The following is a 26,866-nucleotide window of genomic DNA, read 5'->3' as shown; positions in this document are numbered from 1 at the left end:
CATTTCATAAAAACAAAAAAAAAACAAAAAACAAAAAAAAAATGTGAACCAAGGATGGCTTGGAAACAAATTTTTAAAATTATCTGAAAGGAGGAAGTGTGGTGATTGGTAGGTGATTATTTCCTCATACTAATGCTACTTTTTCTGTTAGACGCAGGACTAAAGTGCAAGTTATTTTCCAGAGAAATTTGGGGTTGTTACCTCACACTACAAAACATTCAGACAAAGCGACTTTCTCTTGACTTGGGTGTTCTGAGTAATCTAGATTGGCTGTGGAAAGTAATAGCTAAATCAGTTCCAAATGGAAAGAAAGCGACCAAGACAACTGTCAACAATCCTTTGTCACGAAAAAGATTAATTCTTCAAAGAACATCAGTTAATAGGGAGATGTGGGAATACACCAAATTAATGAACGATTTGGATGCTGGGTAGAGCAGAACATTGTAAATAGCCACCCAAAAACAAAAACTGGACCTGTTCAATTTCGAAGTTTTTCTAGTTTATCTCTCTCTAAACCTCCACAAGAGATCATGATCCTATTACCAGAATGAAACAAAAAAGTAATTAAGTTAAAAATCAAACTTTACCACTACGTCTAGAGTAGAGAACTGTAAAAGAATCAGTTTCGATCACATTAAAGTATATATATAGATACAGAAGAGTGCATTCCGCCAAGTATCGTGAAATCTTATGGAAAGACGCGAAGAAAAACTCACTAGTTCCAGATTATATGGAGCTCCACCAGTGCAAATCAGGAACAAATTCTTTAACCAAAAACTCTTAAAATTCAACTTAGCCGTTTTAACGCCTCTGTTGCCTCGTCTGAAGAGGCATCAATTCTAACTGCTGCCTCGTATGCATTTTTTGCCTCCCCTCTCATCTCCTTCAGCTCATAACAATTGCCCAGCAAGCAGAACGCCTTGGCGTTCTCCGGACTGAGCTTGACCGCCTCAACGAGGTCAGTCACAGCAGAATCCAGTCTCCGCCGCCGGTTGATGTCGATCTGTATCTGGGCTCGCTTGAAGAGTGCATCCCCCCGTTCTCGACTGGAGAGGGATTTGACGGCCGGAGTTGAAAGCGCAGCATCGAGGGAGCGAAGAGCTGCAGTTTTATGATTCTGAAGATCTAGGGAGAGTGCCTTGAGGATGTGAGCAGCGGCATCTCTGGGATCGAGGGCGAGGGCCTTGTCGGCCTCGAGGGAGGCGGCTTTTGCAAACGAGGCTATGGAGTGGCGATCCCGGGCAGCGCGTGCACGGGCCAGCTGCTGGGCGCCCGCGACGAAATGGCGCTTGGCTTGTATGGAGGAGCGGTTTCGCCGGCGGAAAACGGCCATGGCCTTCTGGGGGACCGTCTGGAGGAAGTAAAACATGGCGAGTGTTAGCAAGAGGATGGCACCTTGGATCAGGGTGTCGGGAGCCATCTCCTTCCAGCTCTTTTGCATTCTAGCTACTAATCCTCCTCCTCCCAACTCTACCATTTGATCTCCTTCCCCTCGAGTCCTAGGTATTAGGAAGGCTTACTGCTAAGAGACGTGAAGACGGAAGATACCTGGGTCTTCTCCCCCTTTCGGTCTTACCCTTCAATGTTCAAGCCTCCAATCAAGCACGTATTCGTTAACAGGTGGGCGTGTCGGAAAACCGATATGTATCGGCTATCCAAATAACTGATTCATATGGGATATGTGGGGAGACGTATTGGATTCTATTGTTAGAGTTTGTGATATGGGTTAAGTGTTGTGTTTTTCGCACCTAACAGACATGTTTGAATCCCGGCAAAAATGGTAGGGAACAGGAACGGTGGGTGTTAGAGTTAGGTAGTTCTGTCCACCCTTGTTGGGTTAGGTATTTGGCTTTACACTCCCTAATAGGTTGCCTTTTTCGAGAGTATTCAGGAACTCTGCTATATAGCGATGACCCACACTAGCCCGACCTACTTTTTTGTGACCCTACCAGTAATTTTAATCCAGCCTCTAGGTTACCCCCTCCGCTAAGTTTGCTTACACCGGGATTCGAACTCACGATGTGGGTTCCCACTCTGATATCAATTGGCTAAGCATTTGACATCTATATTGGCCTACCAAAGGTTAGGGATTATAAGGGGCACAAAAATTTTAAAATTCAAAAGAAATTATAAAAATTAATCAAATATTTATTAATAATCCATATCATTAAATACTTAATATAGATGCTAATTCTAGTAAGTAACTTAAGCATAATATTTATTTTAAATGATTTATTTATAAAAAAATGATTAATTTAAAATTATGTTAATGTTAGTAATCAATCCTTTAATATTTACTATAAAAAATAACATTAGTTTAGTGTGAGAAGATTAATTTAATTTAAATTTCTTGACATTTTTATTTATAATTGTTTAATAGTAATCTATAGTATTTAATACTTACTATTTATATATATTTGTAAAGAGGTTGTAAAATGTAACTCGATACAAGGGTGCAATATAGATCCTACAAGGATAAACCGAAAGTTTCGGGAGGGGGTGAATAGGTTTACCAAATTTTTAACAGGTAAATTTAAATTTCATCTCAAATCAAAGCAATCAACACGAGCAATCAAGAATACACTGATATTTTTATAGTAATTCAAAACCCTACTTGAGATTGTACATCCAACACTAAAGTGTTTGCACCTTGGAGTTGAATTCAGTAAATTAAAGTCAAATGACATCTACAACAATAACTTTTAAAACTTGTTTTTGTGATTGATCAAGTATTCGAATTGTAATTTCTATTATAGATATGATTTTAAAATTATTATAAAAATGAAATTTGATGTGAGAAGGCTTGGGAGCTTTAAAAATTCACAAACCTAGGTCCAAAAAATTCAAAAATATTCAATAAATCGTGTATCCGCTACTAAACACAATGGCGTGTCACTTAAATTACTTGGAGACCTACAAATTTCATTTTCCTATCGAAGTAGTTGACTCTTATGTTTGTAGTTGAAATTTTTACTCAAATTATAAACTGCCCTTCTTTTTTTTTTAATAAAATTACACTTGTATGCTATGATTAATCTTCAAGGTTTGTTATCATCAAAATTAGGGCACTTAGAGAGATCCTGATATCTCACTCCAATATGCTCCTCCTTTTTTATAAGAACAAACATTAGATTAAAACGATAATTACAAATAAAATAATACAAATGAAATGTGTGAAGATTTTGATAGGTCAGTTGGAGTATTGGCTAGGCGTTTGACATAGTTTTCGTACCTTTCACCACGTTCTGCGTTCGAATCCTGGAGTGCAACGACGGGGAATGAGAACGGTGGGTGTAAGCGGTACCTTTCTACACTTATCAGGTTGGCTTTTTTGGGGAGTATTGGCTAGGCCCCTACCCTTTTGTTTGGCGGACCCGTGGCATAAATTGACCAAATGTCGTTTCTTGCCAACAACCCTAATTCCCGTTATCTTTCCCCAGAGATGAGTTAGGAGTACCAAATCCAGCCCTAGCCTACGTGGGCCACATCTTTTCTGTTCAAAAAGTCTCTCCGCTCACCTAATCAGATCAACCATCAACCATTTGCTCCCTTTCCCTTTCAACAGCGACAAACTATTCAGAGTTTCACCTCAAGTCAGACGCTCGTGAGACTCCCTTTCATCTGTTCTTCCCTTCGGCTCGGTAATTCGGCCGGGATAGATGGGATTAAAGGATCGAATTTGGTCGAAATCTTACCGGAGAAGTAGTTCTTGCAGATGGCGTACTGAATCTCTGGTTTTCTTCTGGGCGACATCTCCATGTGTTAATCTCTCGGCTGCCCTTGCTGCTACTCCATGATCATGAGCTTACTGAATCTCTGTTTTTCTTCTGGGCGACATCTCCATGTGTTAATCTCTCGGTTGCCCTTGCTTGCTACTCCATGATCATGAGCTTGCTTCAGATTAAAGGTCAAAGAGGGAGTCACGTCGGATCTTGACTGCTGACGTGGAATTGGTGGACCGAGGGAGTACGTAATCGAAATTCCAAAGTAAAGCTCGCGTCCACATCTCTCGCAGTCCAAAGGGTTGGTCGAGCCTTTTAACTTCTAACTCTCTAACTACAAATAACGGGTTTAGTTCACCCACTTCCCCTGCTCCACTCATAACTAACCAAAACCCTGTTTTTTTTTTTGGTTTAATATAATTTTCACCTTAAACCCTTCTTATTTGGGTTTAATGTAGGTTTAATAGGCATAATGTCGATTAGCGATACTCGCTAATGGGTGCTTTAAAAATAATTTTAAAAAATAGAAAATACCCTTATTTTTATATTGACAATAAGATGAGAATTTTTTACCTATATTTATTTTATATTAATAAAAAATTTAATTTTTATAACTCTTTTTTATAAGCAGACGAGTAGACTGGTAGAATAGATAATTAGGTAAAATTGCTCCTCGATCGGTTATGCACATCATTGGAGATTATCTGACTAGCTTTAAGTTTACAGCTTGAATAAAAACTTTGGTAAATGGATTAAAGATTAAAAAAAAAGACAATTTCAAAAGGAATCCTAACACATTTTGATTGTCAAGATATTTGTAACTGTAAATAGAAAATAAATTAGTATATGAGGAATGAAAACATTCTAAATTTCTAGTTACCCCAAATAATTAATTTTTCTATTTAATAATTTAAAATATAAAATAGAGAATTATAAATAAAATTTTATTTATTGTTTCCAAAAAATAAAATTTTATGCTTTTAGAAATTAAAAAATAAAAAATAGAAAAAATCTTGGTAATAAAATTAAAAAAATTAAGATATTTGGAAATTAACTCAGTCGTTAAAAATTTAGGTCAGGTCGAGTCACTCTGAGTACTCGAACATAGAACTTAAGGTTGATTCAAGAAAGAATGACTAAGAGAAAACGGATGATTCCACACCAATTACCGTCCCTTCGACTAAAACCCTAAACTTATTCGATAGATTTCGAAGGTGACACGACTAAGTCGGTAAAAAATTAGATGAAAAATAAGTGTTCACAAATGTGGGCAAAGTAGTAGCAAATTGAAAGCACAAACCCATGAACAAACTCCCAAACTCATAATTTTTAGGTTAAATTAGTAATAAGATTGAAGGTAAGAATTAATAAAAATACAAATGGAAAGCTAGCCCTATCCTCCCATTGTTGTTATAAATACACTTACATTCGCGTCTTCCCTCGACGAGATATTGAGAATACCCGTTACCTGCCATGGAAGAAATGCCTTGTCGGGTATTCGTTCAGCCTTCAAGTAAGCCTCTGCCTCTGCAACTGTAATCCTCTTCTCTGTTTTTTCTTCCTTTCGTTCGTCTTCCTCGGGTTATTTTTATAAAAAAATTTGGAAGCCTTTTACATTTTTTTTTTGCTATGTAAAACAGGGGAAGAGAGGACGGATTGAGATCCGTTAATCTGCCGAACACCCAAATAAGTTGGGAATACGAGAAGAAGGTAAAACTCATTTTGTCTTGCTGAAAATTCTGCATTCCGGGTTTCTTTCCGTGTCTGGAGTCGATCGAAAGGAGGTTTTTGAGATCGAGTTTAACTCATATCTCGTTGAAGGTATCCAGCCAACCCCAGTAGTAAAAACGGAGTGATTTTGTGATCTTGAGTTAAAATCCGTTTAGTCTACAATAAACGGATAAGCCAGCTTTCAACGAGTGAGATTTCCTCTTCATGTTAAAAACGGATAATTCTAGGCTGGGTTCATGTTGTCCTAGAATTTCCTCTTTTTATGTTGTTTTGATCATTGACAACATATTTGTGACGACCCAGGTAGGCAAAAATCAAAATTTTGGTTTCTTTCCAAAGAGGCGAAGTATCAGAGGTTCTCCGAGCAAAATTACAATGACTTTTGAGCGAGGTAAGCGTCTGGATAGTGGGAGCAATCGAGAAATTCTACTCTGTTAATTAGTTTATTCGTTGTTTTTGAGTGTTGAACCACATCACGTTTGCCCGGAATCAGGAGCTCATGATGAACACCCAAAAATAGACTCTCAAAGGGGTTCAGAAAAATCTGAAGTTCAAAGGGATGCAGAGAAATCTGATTCAAGTTCCACCATGGAAGATCACTCCCCTCGAAGCGTGTTCGACGTGCCGGTCTCTGGCGCCGATTCTGACAACAGTAGCAGTTCAAACAGTTCCTGTACGGAGAAAGCCATCAGAAGCGAATCCTTCATTCGAGGATCTCACGGACTACAGTGGAAGAGTCTCATAAGCGTCCTGAAGAAGAAATCCATGAAACGGCTTTCAACCTTCCCGCCACTGATGGGCTCGGAGATTTCGAAAAGGAATTTAAACAGGAAATTAGCTCAGCTTCGTTGGGTCGAAAACAGTATCGAAGGCGTCGACCTGTCGGAGATTCGGAAACCTCCATGGAGGTGCTTCGATTACGAGGAGCTCGCTGCTGCCACCGGTAACTTCAGCCCAGGTGAGACCTCTCTGTAGTCCGTTCTCCTCCGCCCCTTAATTCATGTATTTACAATAATACCCTTGAAGTTAAGATTCTGAAATGCGAATCCTCGAGTCGGCCCAATCTCGTCGAACCAAATGATCTTAGCCGTTTATACTGAATCCACTCCCTTCTTCATCGTGGATCGTGCCTCGGTAATCCGACCTGAAGCCGACACGCGTGAAAACGTGCCCACAGGAGGGAATAATATCTGGCGTGTGGGAACGTAACGAGAATCTTTGTTCAACAGGCGTGCCCTTACCCGCCATTCGCGGCGACGGCGCATGACAATCTTTGCCGCCCTTGTGCTTTTGTTTGCGCTGCCAAGTGGGCCCCAATGTCGTTCCTCTGTCAAACTTTTTGGACTACGGTCAAAGACGGCGGCTTCTTCGCCGCGATCGACGGGTTTCTTGCTCCCGCTCGAGTTCCTGTCGCCGTCAATCATTTTCAGTCAACGGGATTCGTATACGGAGGGACCCACTTCAAGTCCGCCTGTAAACAACAATTAGTAACTAATACTGATTTAGGAATAATTCAAATACTGCTGCAGAGAAATTGATCGGGAAGGGTGGGCATGCGGAGGTATACAAAGGGTGCCTGCCAGATGGTGAAGTTGTTGCAGTGAAGCGATTGATTAAGAAAGAGAGCGAGGAGGAAAGAGTGGGAGATTTTCTGTCTGAGCTTGGGATTATTGCTCATATCAATCATCCAAATGCTGCGCGGTTGCTTGGATTTGGAGTGGACAGGGGCCTCCACCTCGTCCTACAGTTCTCTCCACATGGAAGCCTGGCTTCCTTGCTCCATGGTATGTCCCCTTTTTCTCCATTCCCCCCCTGTAAGCTACTGGTTGTGAATGGGTTGAGTTTATTGCTGAGAAGACTTTCAGTTTTTCAGGTTCTAAGGAGAGTCTTCAATGGGGGATCCGGTTAAAGGTCGCTCTAGGAGTGGCTGAAGGCTTGTCGTATCTTCACCAGGGGTGCCACAGACGAATCATTCATAGAGACATCAAGGCATCCAACATTTTGCTCACTCAAGATTATGAACCTCAGGTGGCTCACTGTCTACATTATCTTGCCTATAGGATGTTTGCATATATTCTTAGAACTAGTGTGTCTGCATTCTGGTATTTGTCACAATTTCATGGAAACCAGTATGACCCTAGAGATATTGAAAACTTGCTATTATCCTCCAATGGGATGGAGAGATTCTTTGCACATGATTCATCTGCATAGGCTGACTCACCAGTGTTTAAGAAACTACGATTTGATATTTGTCTGGCTTAATGAGCAAATCAGACATTGCCTAACATCTGCATTGGTCAGTTCATTGATGTACTTGCCTGAACTGAGGAAATCTGTCCTAGGTTCAATTTAGTAAACTGATTTGGATCGGGAAAGTGTCATGTCCTTTTAATTTTTCTTTTGAAATGGGACTTACCATTTTTCTGTGCAGATATCTGATTTCGGATTGGCAAAGTGGCTTCCGCAGCACTGGACACACCACATAGTTTTCCCCATTGAAGGCACATTTGGGTAAGTTAGAAGAATGTTGTGTACAACCAAATCATCGTGCCATGTACGTTGTTATTTTCATGCATACAGCTGCTTTTAGGAACTGCAAGTTATCATTGATTCTATTATGTTTGAAAAGCTTCTTCAACAGCATCTACAGAAACTTTCAATATGATCAACGTGGTTGTTTCAGGATTGCATCCATATGAAATGCACCTGAGGTTCTGCATTAGACTGTTCACAAAAAACTTTTTAGCAAAAGTTAATGGATTTGTCCCCTTTTGTTTCAGATATTTGGCCCCGGAATACTTTATGCATGGTATTGTTGACGAAAAAACTGATGTCTTTGCATATGGAGTGTTGCTTCTGGAGCTTATCACAGGGCGTCGAGCAGTTGACTCTTGTCGGCAAAGCCTAGTCATGTGGGTATGTTTTCCAAGAAAGTGAAAGAAAAAATGAAATTAATAAATCACTTTTTAAGTATGATGATTGTGGTGGTGATTTGCCAAATTAAGATATTTTCTTTTTCATATTTTTATGAAGGAGCAGAAAAGGATGATGGGTACCAATTTTCTAGAGCAGTTGCCTCTTGTTAAAGCATTTTTTGGCTAAACAGAGGAGAGTTCTACCAGTTCAGCAGTTCAGCAAACAAATAATATATATTCAGTAATAGAAGTTATCAAACAAAAACACTAAGCTTCAATCAAGTATTAAATTAAGGTTAAAACTGGACCAGGCCAAGATGATTTGACTCTCATGCTGCTGAAGTTTCAGTAGAGCTCACTTAGCTTATTAACCTGAAACCTTGACTTCAAGACCAAACTAACCCATACGTGTATGCCAGCTAATCATATCATCTCGGACCTCCTCTGTCATACTTGCTAGTGCTTTTCCTGGAACAGAGTTCAATACTAGATAGGCCATATGGTGTATGCCATATGGTGTAACATACACGTAAATTGGAGTTTACTTTATGAATTAATTTTTGTGTAGTGTATTCTTCTCTTGTTTATATTTTTCAGTTGATTCATGATTGATGACTAACTCTGTATTTTGTTTTGGTGATATTTCACCTCTTGACTAGGCAAAACCATTGCTAGAGACCAAGAATGACAAAGCATTAGTGGATCCAATTCTACAGGACACATATGACCCTATCCAGATGAAGCGCCTGATGACAACTGCTTCAACGTGTATTCGCCATGCGGCAAATATGAGACCCCACATGAATCAGGCAAGTCTCTTTCTCTCTAAAACTCTCTCCTGCACTCTCTCTCTCTCTCTCTCTCTCTCTCTCTCTTTCTCCATCTAAATGGCTGGGTATGCAGGTTGTAAGACTGCTGAAGGGTGAGGATGGTTTGGTAGAGTTGCCAGGAAGAGAAGCAAAACCTGTTGCAGTAAAGGCACTTCTACTTGACACTTTTGATTTGGAAGACTACTCTCGCTCCAACTATCTCAGTGACCTCAACCGCTATAAACAACTTGCTTTGGAATAGAAATTTCTCTGCATCCACTTAGCGGAGCGTGTCTTGCTTTTCTCCAGTTTTTCCTTCGGTCTTCAAGTTTGTATCCATCGTGAATCAGATTCATTCAACTGCTGCCATCTTGGTGCCATGCTTCCAATCCTTTACCAATGTGTTTGGCTGATCACACTGCGTGTAGCAGTAATCTGATTGATGATATGCGCTTTTATGCCTCTGCAAGAGGCAAATTTGTAGAGGATTTTGATTGTCTTCTAGCTCAGCTGCATTTCTCTGCAGTACAGTGAAGATAAAAGAGTCTTCCACTGCTACAGGCTATAGCAAGACATCTGTTATATATTCATCTATATTCCACTACAGACATGCAGACCACTTGCAGTTTGCTCACATCTAGTGTGTATTGATTGTAACGATCTCTAAATAGGACAGGGAAAATGATAGAGAGAAGAATTACTTGTACCAAACTGAACAGGAAATTGCAAACCTGTTACTATTTGAGATTTTACTAGTGATCTGCATCTTTTGTACAATCTCTTGAACACAATCTTAACCTGGACTTATGGTCCATCCGAAACTGCCGGGCTGCTTTCACTTTTCAGCTTTTTGTTTTCATATAACTATTCTTTTGGAATTACTTTGAAGAAAAAAAATTTGTGCTTGCATTTGCACCTTCTGTCTCCATAAAATGACCTAGTGAATCTGATTTTCTGATTTTAACTTTTTTATTTGTATTTTATACTTTGTCCTAATAAAAAGTAATTTCCATTAGCATCTCTAGACTCTAATCCTTTCTGACTCGAGATGGTTCTGTTCAATTCGAATTGCATAGTTCTTGCACAGGTCAGTTCATCTGGTTCGATGTTTTCTGTTTTTTCCTGAAGAAGTTCTATATCTAGGTCAATCGTGAGTCAAATCATGTTCCTGGCTAAGAAGTAAAAACATTTTGAGTCCAATCATTTTCAATGAAACATGGAATGGTGCCAAAATGAAGAAACAAACTAAAGCTTTCTTTAGATATGATGCCATCAATGAAAAAACTAACATTCGAGATATAACTTCCATGTTTTCTTTTGTTTTCAAACTTGTTGAGAGCTCCGAAGACAACCAAGTTATGACTTGGTTATTGAACAATATGGAATCCAGATTTAATGACCAAATCGTAAGTTGTGAGACAACAAAAGAGATATAGAATACTTTAGCCTCTCTTTTATCAGAGAAGAGTAATTTGGCACGTATTTATGAGTTATATGTTCAGTACATTAATTTGTAGAGAGGTGATCGGATAGTTACAGATTATTTCACTGAGGTGAGAGAGGTTCTACAAAAAGTAAACACTTTTCACCTCTTCATGACTTGCACTTAAGATTGGGGGTATCTATCACCGGTGAAACTATGTCAATCTTAATTATCCTTGCCACCTAATGTTTCATTTGAGTGTGAGTCATGTCAATTGGGAAAACATCATATAACTAGTTTCCCAGTTAGTACTATTCATAGTTCTTGTATTTTTGAGTTGTTTCATTCAGATGTATGGAATCATTATAGAGTCCATAGTTCTTTTGGTTTTAAGTACTTTGTGTCCTTTATTGATGACTTTAGTCGAGTCACATAATTGTATCTTTTATATGAAAAATCTAAGGTCTTTGATGCATTAGTGAACTTCTTCAATTAAATAAAAATCAGTTTGATGCACATGTCAATACTTTGCATACTGGTAATTGGCTTGATTTTCTAAATCATAAATTTAGTAACTTTGGTGCATCTTGTGGAATTACTCATCAGACCTCATGTGTGTACTCATCCCAACCGAATGGGGTAGCTAAGTGTAAAAACAAGCATCTCCTAGAGGTAACCCATTACTTTATTATTTCATTTGAACGTTCCCAAATATTTTTGGGGAGATGCAGTTTTAGTAGCTTGTTACTTGATTAATCGTCCTCTTTTTTGTTATAAGGACAAGTCCCTCTATGAAGTAATTATTTAATATTGTGCCTCGTATTTTTGGATGTACATGTTTCGTCCTTCTGTGGACAAATTATCTCCTCGAGTTGTGAAGTGTGTTTTTCTTTGTTACTCTCATCATAAAAAAAGATAAAAATGTTACAATCCAATCAAAAAAAAAAAAGTATCCTTTGATGTTATCTTCTTTGAAAATACACCTTATTTTTCTTCTTCTTTTAAGTTATTTTCCTTCTTTGATTTTTCTATTAATCACCCAGTTCCTATTGCTATTATAGAGGCACCTCCTATAGGAATCACCCCTCCATTTCAGATGTCTCATCATCTACTGTCTATGCCAGTGCTACCTGATGATCTTCCAATAAATGAACTCATCACTCAGGACCTGTCTTCTTCCTCTTCGCATCTAGATTTAACTATGTGCGGGTTACATCACGCTATTAGTCTTCAAAAAACAGTAACTAAGTTTGTACCTCTCATCCCATATCTAAATTTGTTTGCCTTGACTCTTTACATCCGTCCTACAAATCCTTCACTATGTCCGTGTCTATATCTTTTGTACCCCATTCAGTTAAGGGGGCTATGGTTTTGCCTGTGGCTTGCCATCAAGGGTAGTAGTTGTAGGGTGTCATTGGGTCTATACCATTAAATAAAATGTTAATAGTATTATAGAGCGGTATAAGGCAAGATAGTAGCCAAGGGCTATACACAAACATTTAGACTTGATTTTTTTAAAACCTTCTTACCTGTTGCTCACCTTACTTCAATATATATTTTAATTTCTATGGCAATGAATCGAGGGTGGCTCCTCTTACAACTTGATGTAAAAATTGCATTCTTATATGAGGAGCTAAAAGAAGAAATGTACATCGAGCAACCTCTAGGTAGTCTATATTTATATTAAGGAAAACCACATGTATTGTTATCTTAATTGTGTATAATGATGATATTGTTGTATCTGGGTGTGACTTGCTAATGAAGATGCCCAATGGTTAGGTTTGAGACGAGTCTTTGAAACCCTGACGTAGCTTTCCAAACCTAACCGATAAACTTATCCCCATGAAAACACAAAGATGAGAGTAGAATCCTAACCATTTTTACCAACTCATCTCTTTCCCATTTAGTGGAACTCCGCCCCCATAGGATGAGAAGTTCATGACCTTATCCCTACTTTTGGCCAATGAGTAAAATGTGGATTATCGATTTAACTTACCCCATGCAAACTCTTTAATTGCCCACAAAAAGCATTATTTAACTTAATATGATCAATCAAGACAAAGATAGTCCTACCCAAAATAGAAGACAAACAAAAGAAGCTAAAATGGATTAACATAATATTGAATTGTCAAGTAATGGCCATGATTAGAAAATAGATTAAGGAGTCACATACTCTATCCAATTTCTCTAGTTTTAACCTAGGGATTGGATTGAAGATAAGAGGGAAAATCATATTTGCTTCCTTGAGGATTCTTGTAGATCTAAAAATATCAGCTAGAGACTCCCAAAATCTTTTTATCTTTTGTGAGTTATGTTATGAATTTACAGAATTTACCAGAAATCTTTATCGTCTACTTGAAGAGGAAACAAAGCGAACCAGTAAATCTGATGACGTAGAAGATGAACAATTTGGAGGTTCTGTAGAGAATTCTCATTAGAGAGCCGCTGTCTCGCCCAATCGGCAGGCGTGAGGCGACGGACAAAGCTCGGCGGCGACGCTTTCCCAAAAAATATATATATATGGCGGAGACAGCACCGACACGGTAGTCATTCCTCAAACTCCGTTTTCATCGAGCCAATCAGTTCTCTCTCATTTCTTGATTCGCTGAAGCCTTTTCTATATTGATTGCTTTAAAATCGATCCCCATTGGCCTCCTGAAGAAGAAAGTGCGCCATGGCCGACCTGCCTCTTCGGGAATCGGGAACCGTTGAAAGCTGATTCTTTCTGTAAATACCAACCCTCCTCAGCTTTTCTGGCAGGCACTTTTGGTTTTTAGTCCACAAGATGCCTTCGGCTTGCTAAATTAGGAGAGCTCGATCGACCAATTAATGGTAGTTTCTGCACTTTCTCTGAGATATCTCAAACTCACTTCACGCTTATCCCTTGAAGAAGATAAAATGAGGCACGGGTTATCATTGGGGTTGGGAAGAGATAGTGGCATATCATCATTTGGGTGAGAAGCGCATGAGAAGCTTTTTCTTAAACCAGATAAATCATGGTTTATATCTTAATTGAAATTAATTTTTACATCTTAGTTTTAAGTTTTTTTATTGATAACAAAGAAAAAAAATAGTTTTGTGTCTTTATAAGCGGTTTCATACGATCAAATAGCAAAATTTTCAAGATGTCTTTAAGAAAATAAAACGTCGGGTTTTCTTTAAAACTCACGTAAGAATATGGAATTTTTTTAATTATATTTAAAATTAATAAAAAAACTAGAATCATCGACCTAATTATAATCATCGAGTTTAGAAGCGCTTAAAATTTTAATCTGATCGATTTATTCTTGGTCTTTGACTTCATAAAAAGTATATAAAACATCCTAAAATATTTGTCAACCAAAGTTATGGCAATGACACAAGGTTATTTAACAGTTCCATTAATTTTTGTTTAACATCGACACTTAGAAACATCATTCATCTGACCATTCTCAGAAGCCTTTGACTTGAAACTTAAAACAATAGGTGCGTAAGGTTCTTATTAATTGAGTTTTAACTCTTAATCTATAAGTCATTTATTTCAAAAATATAAATTGTTACGCATGATTAATTGATCAATCACTTTATAATGATCTATGATTGTTAAGTTAGTTTTTTGTAAATAGGCAAAAAAAGCTAGTTCGACTCATTAGAAATTCTGATTAGCATAAATATTTGATTTTGTGGAGGAACTTTGGGTCACTTACTTGGTATGCTTTAAATAGGTGATCTTATTTTCATCCTGTAAAAGACATTTCAAGTAGAAGAAGAGAACCCCGACCTTTCCATGCATGGGAGGAGTGCGCCCGTCCAAATTTATTGAGTAAAAATTTAAAATAAATATTTTAATAAAAATAAAATATTTATTCGATCGACATTTAATTAAAAAAATGACTTACATAAGAGCCGATATTAAGAATTATATGTTAGAAGATTTAAGAATAGAATTCAGTTCAAAACTAATATGCAGACGCTTCTCATGGTAAGGACTTAAAGTCTTTTTGAGTAGGGCCAAAATCCGTTATTGGGATGACTTGTGGATGCCCGACATGCGACAAGAGCGGAAGGGCACTAAAATCCAACCTGCCAATTGAGGCGGGTAGCAGGCCAAGCCAATCCGTATCTCTGTTTACTTCGACGCGCGCCTCTCTAATCTGCGCGCGATGCGTAACACGCACCCTTCCATTCCTCGGCTTTAGTGCTTGCGTGGTCGCAACCTCATACGGGTGCGCATTTCACGCCCCTCCGCTCATGATAAAGTCTCGCGCGTAATTTTCAATTTTCCTTTCGCTTTCCTTGTCCACTTCGAAGCTTTAAAAAAGTTACCGAGCCTCGACGAGAGAGGGAGAGAGGGAGAGGGGGAGAGGGACTTCTGCTGCCAAACGGTCGCTACTTCGTTCAGAGATGATTTGTCGGAACCGCAATAAGGTTTTGTAATTTTGCATGGAACCGCAGAGGACCGCGGGAATGCATTTTTTTCTGTTCGACGACTTGAGTGCTTCGTTGAATGAAATGAAATCTCTTCCTATTGAATGGAGCTCCTGATGACGTCAGCTACTTCGGCCTTGATCGTGATTCGTAGCTCGATCTTATTTTTCAATCGTTCGCCGAAAAAGCAAAAAATTATTTTTGAATGTCGGCTGAACGATTCGGGTAATCTCTTCTCGTTCTTCCTGTGATGTAGTACTTGTCAAAGCTACTCCGCACTTACCTTTTTGTTTTTTATTATTATCAATTTGGTCTGCGGAAAGGGTAGGCGCTTGAACGATGAGGAGAGGTTTCGGTGGTTTGGAAACTCAATCTCGTGAGGCTCGTGAAAATGCCTCAAAGTCGGCGCAACTACATCTCTCTAACAGAATCGCCCGATACCCGTCTTTCTACTTCACCAAAACAGGTCCAGGATCACGGGAATAAGGTAGTTAGATCGAAATTTAATGCTGAAAATGATCGGCAGTGTCTTCCGGTCATTTTGGAGGCTTCAACTGGAGACACTTGTGTGAACCAAAAGTCCGAAGTTCTCTCGGATGATCATTTGCATATCCGGGAAATGTTTGCAGCTTTCGGCAATGGAATGTTGAATGAGAAGCAGAATACGTTGCAGTATCTTCGAATTCGCGATGGTTATTCAGAGCTTGGGACAGGTATGATTGAAGGTAGCGATAGACTTATCTGCAGGCATGCTTCTGCAGGTGGAACCAGTTTCGCTGGAAGCTTGTTTTCCACGGTTGATGGTAGTGTTTCAAGTGATACCAAGGATACAGAGATGCTGAGCAGAGTGCAGAACGTGGAAAGAGGTGTTGGAACTGAAAGTCGCGGAGGGAATTGGGTCCAAAAGATACAAGAAAGTTATTATCTGCAGCTCGCTCTTACTGTTCGGTTGGCATCTCAGGCCTATCTAACCGACGAGATCCCGTTTTTGAAGGATAGAGGTTCAAATGTTTCTGAAGCTTCCACTGATACCGACTCTGTGACGGACGCTGTTTCATACCGTCTGTGGGTACGACTCCTGTTCGTTTCACCACGTATTCGACATTTTGAATTCCAAATTTCTTAAGTGACGGCTGTGCTTAGAATCATCAGATAGTTTTTGTTTCTTAAGTTTCTGGATTTGCCATTAGTTTGTTTTTATTGTTTGGGTTGTTGGATCCTCTGTTTACTGCAAGCTCATTTCAGCTTTTTTAACTGATTTTTCTTTTTCTTTTTTTTTCTTGCTCACTTATACCTTTTCAGGTTACCGGTGGCTTATCATATACTGATAAGATATCAGATGGTTTCTATAACATATTGGGAATGAATCCTCACATATGGCTAATGTGCAATGAATTGGAAGAAGGAAGCAGATTACCGTCTCTTGCAGCACTTAAAGCTGTTGATCCAGTCGATTCATCAATGGAGGTGATTCTTGTTGATAAGAGCAAAGACATACGCCTTAAACAGCTGGAAGATGTTGCATTGGAGCTTTATTTTGCTTCTGGACACAACTTAGAGTTAGCTGGAAAACTTGCCAAACTTGTCTCTATCTTTATGGGGTATGAGTTCAACCATGGTTTCTTCTGGAAATTACTTCGAGCCATGTCCTATTAGCTTTACTGAAAGTAATATGTTATATTGGCTTGGATTTGAAGCGGGCAAACTGCAACGGAAGATGGAGATATCTATTTTCATTGGACACTGTGCAGCAAAAGATGGAGAGAAAGTAAAAAATCCATAGTTCACCCAATTGGCTGCTTGTCCGTGGGGCTATGTAGGCACCGTGCCATACTTTTCAAGGTGATGATTTGTATGATGCATTTGTTTTTTTTAAATATTTATTTTTTCTGAAAGGAGCAATGTGGATTTCTCTACTGCCTTTTATTTGCGCTGCATATTTGAGTGCTCTCTTATGTTTTAGGTGTAAAATAACATATTATTCTTTTCCAGTTTTTTGTTTAAGTAGCACAGTTCCTCTTCTCTGTTCGCCTCTGTTGAGGTTATTGATGATACTTGAATCAATGTCCCCTGGAGGTCTTTAGATGTCATCTTCTCGCGTCTCAGTCTAACTGTATGGCCGCAACAATCTGTCCTACTTTGTGGAACAGAGACAATAGAACTGCTCTAATCTCTTGTCTATCAGCCTATCTGAGATGCATCTACTATGCATTTTTTCATAGACTCCTGGACTTCCGAGTTTATGCTTTAGGTCCTATTATCCCTTATGTCTTGTGAGAATTCTTGGTTGACGGAATATCTGTTTTTCTAATTACGTGTTGATGAAAGTTCTTTTGGATAGAAATATTCTGTATAACTACTGGATGGCTGTGGTTTCCTGTTGCATTTTAATTGAGAAATATAATGTAATGATAACTGAAGTATATTAAAATGGAATAGATTGGAGAAAGTCTACCTTAGTGAAAAGCCTCAACTTCATTTTTTTTTTCTGTCCAGAATATTTTTGTCTTTATTTTAAATTGTGCTAATGACAAAAAAAAAAAAAACAAAAACAAATGATGATGAGGGTTTTGAAAATGCAGAGTCTAGCTTATGTTTAGTGTCTCCATTTCTGAGGTTCTATAGGTGGTTAGAAGTTTTCAATTCTTTGTTCTTCCTCCTTGTGGGAATCAAACTTCCATATTTTATTAAGCATCATGACCTGATCATGGTTTTGAATCCTTAATCTTTCAGTACGTTGTTTTTTTTACTATTAATAACGGATGAAAGATGAAACGGTTATCAGCCTGGCAAATGAGCAATTGGGCTTTAAGTTGGACATTCTTTATTCCTGCTGAAGAACATGGGCTGGAGGAGCCAGAATAAGTTGTGCCATAGTCTCAACCAGTCATATCTGATGTTTGGGAAGAAAGAAGAGGGCTCTTCCCACCTTTAAACATTTATAGAAGATCCTGGAACTTAATTTGGAATAAATAAATTTTGATTTCTTAGTCTTTCGTGAAAAGAGGAAAGAGAGGGTCTTGGAGTTATGAAATGCAAACAGAACTTTCTTTTCTGTTGTCTGTGTAGTGTTTTCTGTGATAGTTCCCTGAACAAGTTTGGGTCGAGTGTGGACCTGATCTATGTCAACAGAGCATGTCTCCTAGTTGGAAAGTACCTTGTTGGCAGAAAAAGCGCTTTACTGGGTAAAACACATGAGCTGGGGTGGCAGTATGTGTTGGAGGTAAAATGACTTTGCATCCGTGAAGATGAGGCCTGAAAGACTCAGTTATGTATCATAGCCATACTCAGTCTACCCTACAAAAGCCTAATGTCAAACCCAGAATGTGCCTTTTAGTGGTTCCTTGTCTGGTTTCACTTGTTGGCAGATGCATTAGGCTGAAAATTTTCCATAAAATATTCTCGACAGTGAATCTGCTTCTGCTCATAAAATATTTTTGACAGTCAATCTGCTTCTGCTCTTAACATATTTTTGACAGTCAATCTGCCTCTACTTTCGGTAGGGTAATAGCTGAGTTCTGCAACATGAGTTTGTTTTTGAGGTCTCTATAGTGCTATGCATTGACCATAAAAATTTATCGTAGAACACGTGTTCCTCATCTTAAGTTAGTTGTTTGAGATTGCGAATTGTTATGTGAGAGAAAATAATTCCACATCTTAGGCAAGCTGTTTGAGAGTGGAAGTTGTTATGTGACAGAAAACAATCCACATTGCGGTTGGATTGACAAGATAGTGTGCTTATGAGTTGGGAAAAAAAAACTTGACTTCAGCCAGTCATTTTGGTAGGAACCGACCCAACTTGAAGATGGTATCAAAGCCACCACAATCCTGTTTTTATGTGGATCTGTATTTATGTTTTTATGTCTGTATTTGTTCTCTGTAGCTTGTATGTGTATTTTCTCCATATCTTGAGCTAAATTGTCAGTTTAGGCTTAGGCATGAGGGAGATGTTGGTGCTATAAAGTTCACCAATGTACTTTATGTCTTAGGCTAATTGTCCAAAAGTGAGAGTTATTGTATGTAGGAGAATAATCCCTCATCGGTTTGAGGTTGAAAATATCCTAATATTAGAAGCCGTTAGTAGTGCACCAGCGCCAACTTCATATGAATGATGTAGGTAATTGGGATGAAGTCGCCCCAGACTTAAACTGTGGAATCAGGAATCCGCCCATTTTTGGGAGACATCGACTTGAAGCCGTTGGGACGCGTCTCTTCCTCTCGAATTTTTTTTCCTTCTCCCGCTCTCTTCTGCCTCTCGTCTTCGCACTCTTTGTTATGGTCCTGGGGTTAAGTACCTATGCCTTCTGCTCCTAACAGGCCGGTCTTTTGGGTAGTATTGGCTAGGTGCTTAACATTTGGTATCAGACCCGGTCCTTACGTTGCGAGTTCGAATCCCGGCAAATGGTGTGGGAGATCGTGAATCCCAGACGCAGGCAAAAACCTCGTCGCTATGTGTTAAGCCGTCGGGGCCGGGCCGGGCCGGGCCGGGCCCTGGGTCGTATGGGCGGCTATCACCCGTCAGCTCGCAACGGATGGGCTTGGGGACAAGCCCATTCTCCAGGGGGGATGTGATGTTATGGTCCTGGGGTTAAGTACTTATGCCTTCCGCTCCTAACAGGCCGGTCTTTTGGGTAGTATTGGCTAGGTGCTTAACACTCTCTTCTCCCTTCTCCCTTCTCCCTTCTTGGCTTCTTCGTCTTCACACTTTCTTCTCCCTTCTTCGTCTTCGCACTCCCTTCTCCCTCTCGACCTCCCTCTCTTTTCTCCCTCTCGTTGCTCTCCTTCTCTCGGCCTCCCCCTCTCTCTGGCACTCGCTCTCCCTCTAGGCCTCCCTCTCCCTTCTCCCTGTTGGTACTCTCTTTTCCCCTAAAAATCCTCCCGATTTCCTTCGATTTCCTTCAAATTTCCCCATTTCGGCGTCGATTTCCCTTGATTTCCCCATTTAAGGCCCTCACCCTATTTTCCTGGTTTTGCGGAGCACATCTCTTTTGCCGCTATTGGTGCCTGCTTCGTCTTGATCGTCGTTGCCATTGTCTTTAGTTTCAGCTGGTTTCTTCTCTTGGGACGAAAGGCTCTGGCACTCCACCGACTCGGCTGTGCTCTTTTAAATTAATTTTTCATCTTGGGCTTGATGACAGCAGGCAAGGTGACCCTCAAGTTGTACGGATCAATATACCATGTAAGGAAAAAATAAAATTTGGAATTACCAGAGCTTCGATTTTCATGATCATTATAATGATTCATGAAATGACAAAATTTCATGGCTTCAACATCGGGCAGAATTGAACATTTGAATAGGCAAAAAAATACATTGAGAAAATGAGTTAGTCAACTACAAAATGCATGAGAAATATAAATAATGTACAAAGGTAGAGTTTTAGTGTAGTAATCATGTTTGTTTTGGTTAATTTGGTGTTTAGGTATACATGTTCTATTTAAGTATATTATTACAAGTTACTCATTCTCTTGTTTTGGTTATATTTCTCATTTTGGGGCACTAACACTGGAAACTGTTTTCCAGTGCACTTGAACTCATCCACATTAACACCCAACTTGAAGTTGAAGTTGAATTAGATCATTCATTTGAATTTGAATTTGAAGTTGACGTTGAAGTTGAAGTAATTATAAATGTTGACTAACCCCCCCTTAGTTAGGAAGAAGGTTCCTAACTCTGGCTAGTTATTTTGGCAGCAACTGGCCTAACTTTAACAACATGGAGGTGTCGGAAGCCCTTCTCTGTGGCTTCAGATCCTTGTAGATGATTTTTTTTAGCCCCTACTGGTCAGAGGAGAGTCAGATGTTGTCAGTTGTTGTATTTTTGAGAAAGAAAACTCCCCTTTCAAGCTGCTTTATTACTAGATTGTGGACCTCTTCAGGCAGTTGACTATCTCTTGGGCGTGCATTTCTTGAAGCATCAACCACCCTGCTGATTCCTTCACTATAAGTGGAGTCATCAGGCAAAACCAAGATGTGCAAAAATCCCAACAACCCTTCTCTTTTTTACTTATCCTTTCATGGTATCTTTTATTCTTTCTTGTTACTGAAGTCTAATTACTTTGGTTTTCAAAATTAAATTTAGAAGCTGTTACTACACACATGTTTTGATCATCTAGAAGTCCTCATTGAAAGTTTTGGAATTTCATGAATGTATTACTTTGTGGGTTTGCCATAGGAAAGGATCTTTCAGCAAGAAAAACACTTATAATTGTTAGGACTATATACCTCATTCTTTTCAACCAGCATGAGGAAAAAATATATGGAAAAATATTTTCAAATTTTGGATGTAGTTTGCAGGGTTCTAACTCTCGGTTATGCTCTTTCTTTTGCACAGAAGCTGGCTGACTCCATTGGTTTGCCCTGTAGAATTGCTCAAAGTTGCAAGTACTGTTCGTCAGAGTACTCATCCTGTTGTCTTGTCAAAATTGGAGATGATAGGCAGGTATTGAGGTGAGTCCATTTTATGTACTTTCTTTGTTATTTTTTTAATGGTTTAACTAATGTGCGACAATGTGAGACATTAACTTCTATTATTATATTGAAATTTTGTCTATACTAAAATATCTTGCAGTGGTTCCAATATGTGCCTTTTTACCCTCACACTTTCACCTTTTTGTATAGATTCCTAGTATTTCATTTTTATATCATACTAGTGGCGAGAGATCATAAGATGTGTAGTGTTTGTTGTTATTTTAGCACCATGTCCTTTTAGATTTACAAGAGCTTTGAGTCATCCAAGTGCAAAGTAACTAGGTATTAGTGGTGTAGAAGTTAGGTTCATTACACTAAACCAATGGATCCTGATGACATTGGTGTAGTATAGGTATCGGGAGGTTTTATTTTCCTATTAGAAGGATTTTTGGACATTGTAGACATACATTCATGGTCTTGGAAAAACCATAGGAGAAGCTGGAGTGTGGAGCTGCAGCTTCACGAGAGCAGCAGATAATAGCTCCTTCGTGGGTTGATGAAAACATGGAACTTTGTGTCTCCCTCTTCATTTATCTTTATTCCAATTACTTTTAATTTTCTCCCTCAATGAAATCTTAGTAGCAGCTGGGAGTATGAGAAACTTTGTGCCGTAATGGCACTTTTTATCTTCTAATTGCTATTTTATCCTAGAACATCTTGAGTAGTTTTAAACCTTTGTATTCTTAGGCTTGCTAAAATATGTTAATGCCATGTTAAACGTGTTTTAACAATGCTCAGCTACATTAGGACACTCAAGCATTTCACACTTCAATTTTCCCTTTCTTTCAACAGAGAATATGTGATTGATTTAGTTGGGGAACCTGGAAAAGTCCATGATCCAGATTCTTCAATCAACGGGATTCAACCTTCATCGATGCCTTCACCTTTCCAGTTTTCACATCAAAGAGCTTGTAAAGAATCTTACATTGATAATGCTTCGTTGTATCAGAATCTAGCATCAGATCTTCATGCTACTCTTCAAAATCCTCAAAACACAGGTATGGTGCTTTTCATACTTGAGTTGTTCATTGAACTTGTTTTATTGCATCAGGTTGGATTTGGTTGAAGGACTGGGTTACCATGTAATGCTTGTGAAAGCACTTGCATATGCCATCTTGATATGCTGATAAAATGTTTAGTTTCCAAAAGCACAGCCGATTCAGAGTTTTCACTCAGGCTTTCTCACATATCAGGAGCATCAACAATAGTATCTAAATGACTTACTTAGAAACCACTATAAAATTCTTTTTGCTTTCCTTTAGGGCGGGTTTTACCAGCAGATGAAAGCAACTACCTGCTTGGTGGTGAGTGTATAGAAAATCTACCAAGCAGCAGTAGATCTTATTCTTATCTGCATTGTGAGCAGAACTTTTCTTCTTATCATCACTGTCAAAAAAGAGTAGGCTCTGCCCAGTTGAGTTCAATGCAGTAATTATTTTTTATAAGGCATTGTAGCTTAAGATGTTGTTTATAAAGTACAGTTATCTGTATTTGTTCTTATTTATAACAATGCCAGTTGTATACTGAATCAAATTCTTCACTATGTTCAGCTTTCATGGTACAGGATAAAAGAAAGGACAGTCCATCCCCAGGGACTGTTAATGTAGATAATCTGTGCCTAGCATGTAACAACTCCAAAGGTAGACTTGATAGATGTTATGGGAAAGTGGTCAAACCGTACTTCCCAGTGGATAAAGTTCATAGCAAAACACAATTAATGCTGAGGCCAATTGAGCAAGAAGATAACACCGATGGCCGTTTCCAGAAAAGAAAGTTTCTACCGGATCTTAGCAGCAAGTTAAAAAATCTGGATGTTGTTGTGGAGTCTACAAATGTAAATTCAGACTTTCATGAAGAAGAGGCTCTCACGGCTGAACACTCACTTAAGGATGCTGGAATAAACCAACTTAAAGCAGACTTACCTGATCCAAGTCAAGTGAATTCAAAGGATGCTGAGAACACTGTTAATAGCAGAGAAAACTTTTGCAATGCAACAATACCAAGTTATGTAAATCTTGAACCTTCTCTTGCTATGGATTGGCTGGAGATCTCATGGGATGAATTGCAATTAAAAGAGAGAATTGGTGCCGGTATGTGTTTGATTCAAATCAATTGTAGATTTCTGAGAGATTATAGCGTTCTTGAGAATCTTCACACTTTCTATAACTATGGATGATATGTTTTAAGCAGGTTCTTTTGGCACAGTGCACCGTGCTGAATGGCATGGATCGGTGAGTATTAATAAATTGATTATGTGGGTTTTTTCTGTGATTTTATGCATGCTCCTTGCCCTGTTTTTCATTGATCCTGTTGGGCAGTGAATTGTCTTAATTTTGATTTGTATCATGTGGATGCAGGATGTTGCTGTTAAGGTATTGGCAGATCAGGATTTTCACGAAAATCAGCTGAAGGAATTTCTTAGAGAGGTATTTATGTTCCGAGTTTCTGTGAGAGAGGTATACTGATTTAGAGTCTATGACATATTTAAGAAATGACTGAATCGGAGTTAAAGCACTCCGGTGGCTGCTAAAACTCTGGTCATTCTCCTAATTTACATTTATTCAATATTCTTAGTTGGTCCATGGACCAGCTTCCAGTTTTTATCCTCAACTTTTCTGCTAAGGTGACTTACTGGTCTCTGGTTCCTTCATCTCACTTCTGCCCTTAATATGTTTATAGGTTGCAATAATGAAACGAGTGCGCCATCCAAATGTTGTTCTCTTTATGGGGGCTGTGACCAAACGTCCCCACCTATCAATTGTAACAGAATATCTACCTAGGTGAATATGGTTGGACTTAAATCTGTTAGTATCATGACTTCTTGACCTTTACTGAAATAGATACTGCTTGGATCTTTGTACAACAGAGGAAGCCTTTATCGTCTTATAAATAAAGCAGCTGCAGGTGAACTTTTGGATAAAAGAAGGCGGCTTCGAATGGCACTTGATGTGGTTTGTATGACACTTACTGTGATGCATTCCTATTGGTGTGAACAATTACCATTGTCTTGAACAGATTTTATTTTCTACGGAATTCAGGCAAAGGGGATCAATTACCTACATTGCCTTTGCCCTCCAATCCTTCATTGGGATCTTAAATCTCCCAATTTGCTTGTAGACAAGAACTGGTCCATAAAGGTATATATAATGATTTTTTTATCAAATTTCCTGCTCTATTCTTTGCATTGGCTCACCTAGCTCTCATCTGTATAGGTATGTGATTTTGGGTTGTCCAGATTCAAGGCAAATACCTTTATATCATCAAAATCAGTTGCTGGAACGGTGAGCAGTCATTTTCTTGTTCTGTAACTTAGTGTTGTTAGGAACTGGTTTCAACCTCATCGCTAGTGTAGCCTTCTGAGTCTGAAGCTTTGTGCTTCAGATCTTCCACTGTAAGGATCAATGTCTGTTTAACTACTAAAGCTCTAACTGGATGGTCATCTAACTTAAATTGATGGCACTGCACCTTCCTTTCATTTTGCAGCCTGAATGGATGGCTCCAGAGTTCCTTCGAGGGGAGCCTTCAAATGAAAAATCTGATGTTTATAGCTTCGGGGTCATCTTATGGGAGCTTATCACCATGCAGCAACCTTGGTCTGGTCTTGGCCCGGCACAGGTAGCATTATTGGAACTTGACGGCGGTGCACATATTATCTTGAATTCTCTGTTGCACTCGCTGTTACTTTATTTTGTTATTTACTCTTCCAACTTCAAGGAAGGAAATCTGCTCAGGCTGCCAGCTGAACAAATTTCAGGTGGTTGGAGCCGTCGCCTTCCAGAACAGAAGGCTTACAATACCTCCAAATACTAGCCCCACGCTGGTAGCCCTCATGGAGTCCTGTTGGGCCGAGTAAGAGTTTCTTGAGATACTTTGTACTGCTATGGCTGTCTTCCCTTACTAATAAAGCTGCAAAACACTGAGAATAAGTTTAATGGAGCAATTCCACTGTTCCTAGGATATAGTGTAAAGCATGCTCTGGTTCTATGATTTACTCACTGAAAGAAGAACGTCGCAAATAGTGCACATCCTCTAAACTGTTCCATTTGCTAGTACACAATGAACCCCAAATAACTTCTTGCTTATACTGAAAAATTGATCTACTTCTTGGCAAATATCATGGAGAAGCACGGTTTGTGATTAATTGCTTCAAATCCCAGTCAAATTTCTATTCTAACCATGCCCACAAAAGTATAATATTTTATTTTGCTTCAAACATAGTATTTATAGGTACTGAAATCATGGATTTACTCATCTTAATATATTTTCCATTGCAGTGACCCCAAGCAGCGCCCCTCATTTCAAAGCATCGTAGAGTCTTTGAAGAAGTTGCTGAAATCTCCGGCACAGTACTGATTGGGAGGTACCTGCCACAGTGAATGCAGTCATGGTAGTTCCATCAAAATTCTTTTGGCATAAAATTAATCAAAAACATGCATTTTGTATCAAGAAAGTAATAATGCAGTTTCTGGTCTTCTAATTGTCAGTAGGGCGTCGGGTTACCTCGGTGAATATGCACATGATCCATTTTGTTGCACTAATGCAAGCCCTAGATTTGCTTAGCAATTGTAAATGGAAACCCATGAAAGGTGATTGATAATTAGAGCAATTGTAAATGCCAGTTGCAGAGAGGTGGATTTATAGGGTCACTTCCATGAAGAAATCAAAATTTTTGGTCACGTGTTTGTAAAATGTAACCATTGTTTTTCAATTCACACAAGCTTCAAAATCGAATGAAGTTGCCTCTTCGCTCCATGTGTTTGTGCTTTGTACACCGTCAGGATTTCCTTATTTTATAGCAAATAAATGGTTACAGACAAAAAGGTCGAAAACCTAGAGAGAGAGAAAAGACAGAACTATTAAATCTTTTACGAAGATTAGTCCCTCGTAAGCAATGCTGAGTTTGCTACCTGATGAAAGCTTTTTGAGGAGATGCATTTCTCTTCTGCTTATGCACAGCCATAGTGATTCTTCTTCACTTGTAATCGAAAGAGGGGATTGGCGTACTTGGCGAATCAAAGCTTTCTAACACTTCTGAATGACCTCCACTGTTGCTCGATGTTTCTTGCTTGTTACCACCGCCGAAAATCCCTCCAAACGACGAAGAACGAGATTGTTCGGAGCTCTCCACGGGAATCGGCGGCGGAACTGGAATGGTACACTTTATATTATCTTACATTTAAAATAATAAATTATTAAAAATGTTAATTAATATAAAAATATTAGTCTTACCTTTTTAATACAATTTATTAACGATTTAAATTATTTAATAATTTAAAATATAAAAAAAATTTAAATTAGAGTTTAAAAATAAAATTTAAGGGTACACTTTTTATTACTTTATATTTAAATTAATAAAAAATAGAATAAGTATACTAATTAATTAAAATCATT

General features: G+C 38.7%; 3 protein-coding genes across 4 annotated transcripts; 2 read left to right on the top strand and 1 right to left on the bottom strand.

Annotated features, from left to right (window-relative positions):
- Window positions 1-575: 575 nt before the first annotated feature.
- LOC137953722 (uncharacterized) lies at window positions 576-1,694 on the bottom strand. Its single transcript, XM_068801208.1, has one exon. The coding sequence runs from the start codon at window positions 1,475-1,477 to the stop codon at window positions 788-790; it is 690 nt and encodes a 229-aa protein (XP_068657309.1). The 5' UTR covers window positions 1,478-1,694; the 3' UTR covers window positions 576-787.
- A 3,487-nt stretch (window positions 1,695-5,181) lies between these two features.
- LOC137953070 (receptor-like cytosolic serine/threonine-protein kinase RBK1) lies at window positions 5,182-9,999 on the top strand. 2 transcript variants are annotated; one of them, XM_068800272.1, is made up of 10 exons: window positions 5,182-5,235; window positions 5,363-5,432; window positions 5,757-5,844; window positions 5,947-6,411; window positions 6,983-7,237; window positions 7,327-7,481; window positions 7,885-7,964; window positions 8,234-8,369; window positions 9,028-9,177; window positions 9,272-9,999. In XM_068800272.1, exons 3-10 carry the CDS (start codon window positions 5,829-5,831, stop codon window positions 9,437-9,439), a joined length of 1,425 nt encoding a protein of 474 aa, XP_068656373.1. In that variant the 5' UTR covers window positions 5,182-5,235; window positions 5,363-5,432; window positions 5,757-5,828; the 3' UTR covers window positions 9,440-9,999. The 2 variants fall into 2 exon arrangements, with proteins under 2 accessions (XP_068656373.1, XP_068656374.1); XM_068800273.1 differs by lacking the exon at window positions 9,272-9,999 and having other exon boundaries at window positions 8,234-8,365; window positions 9,028-9,137.
- Window positions 10,000-15,398: 5,399 nt separating this feature from the next.
- On the top strand, window positions 15,399-26,131 carry LOC137953533 (serine/threonine-protein kinase CTR1). Its single transcript, XM_068800960.1, has 15 exons — window positions 15,399-16,076; window positions 16,310-16,608; window positions 16,705-16,849; window positions 21,339-21,454; window positions 22,268-22,473; window positions 23,026-23,565; window positions 23,666-23,706; window positions 23,833-23,901; window positions 24,155-24,255; window positions 24,342-24,426; window positions 24,514-24,612; window positions 24,688-24,756; window positions 24,959-25,090; window positions 25,230-25,324; window positions 25,750-26,131. The coding sequence occupies exons 1-15, from the start codon at window positions 15,399-15,401 to the stop codon at window positions 25,826-25,828; spliced, it is 2,754 nt and encodes a 917-aa protein (XP_068657061.1). The 3' UTR covers window positions 25,829-26,131.
- The last annotated feature ends 735 nt before the right edge of the window (window positions 26,132-26,866 follow it).

This window comes from Aristolochia californica, unplaced genomic scaffold (assembly GCF_029961685.1).
Source record: "Aristolochia californica isolate CCGP_79_NKW_82.1479 unplaced genomic scaffold, dmAriCali1.0.hap1 SCAF_16, whole genome shotgun sequence".
NCBI classification, from domain to species: domain Eukaryota; kingdom Viridiplantae; phylum Streptophyta; class Magnoliopsida; order Piperales; family Aristolochiaceae; genus Aristolochia; species Aristolochia californica.
The sequence above is the reverse complement of the archived record's forward strand: the minus strand, read 5'-3'. Positions and strand labels throughout refer to the sequence as shown.

Coding starts and splice junctions, on each gene's coding strand:
- LOC137953722 (XM_068801208.1), bottom strand. CDS start 1,477: ATGGTAGAGTTGGGAGGAGGAGGATTAGTAGCTAGAATGCAAAAGAGC.
- LOC137953070 (XM_068800272.1), top strand. Junction 8,370..9,027: donor GGCAAAGCCTAGTCATGTGG/GTATGTTTTCCA, acceptor CCTCTTGACTAG/GCAAAACCATTGCTAGAGAC. Junction 9,178..9,271: donor TGAGACCCCACATGAATCAG/GCAAGTCTCTTT, acceptor CTGGGTATGCAG/GTTGTAAGACTGCTGAAGGG.
- LOC137953533 (XM_068800960.1), top strand. CDS start 15,399: ATGCCTCAAAGTCGGCGCAACTACATCTCTCTAACAGAATCGCCCGAT. Junction 16,077..16,309: donor CTGTTTCATACCGTCTGTGG/GTACGACTCCTG, acceptor ATACCTTTTCAG/GTTACCGGTGGCTTATCATA. Junction 24,613..24,687: donor ACAAGAACTGGTCCATAAAG/GTATATATAATG, acceptor TCATCTGTATAG/GTATGTGATTTTGGGTTGTC.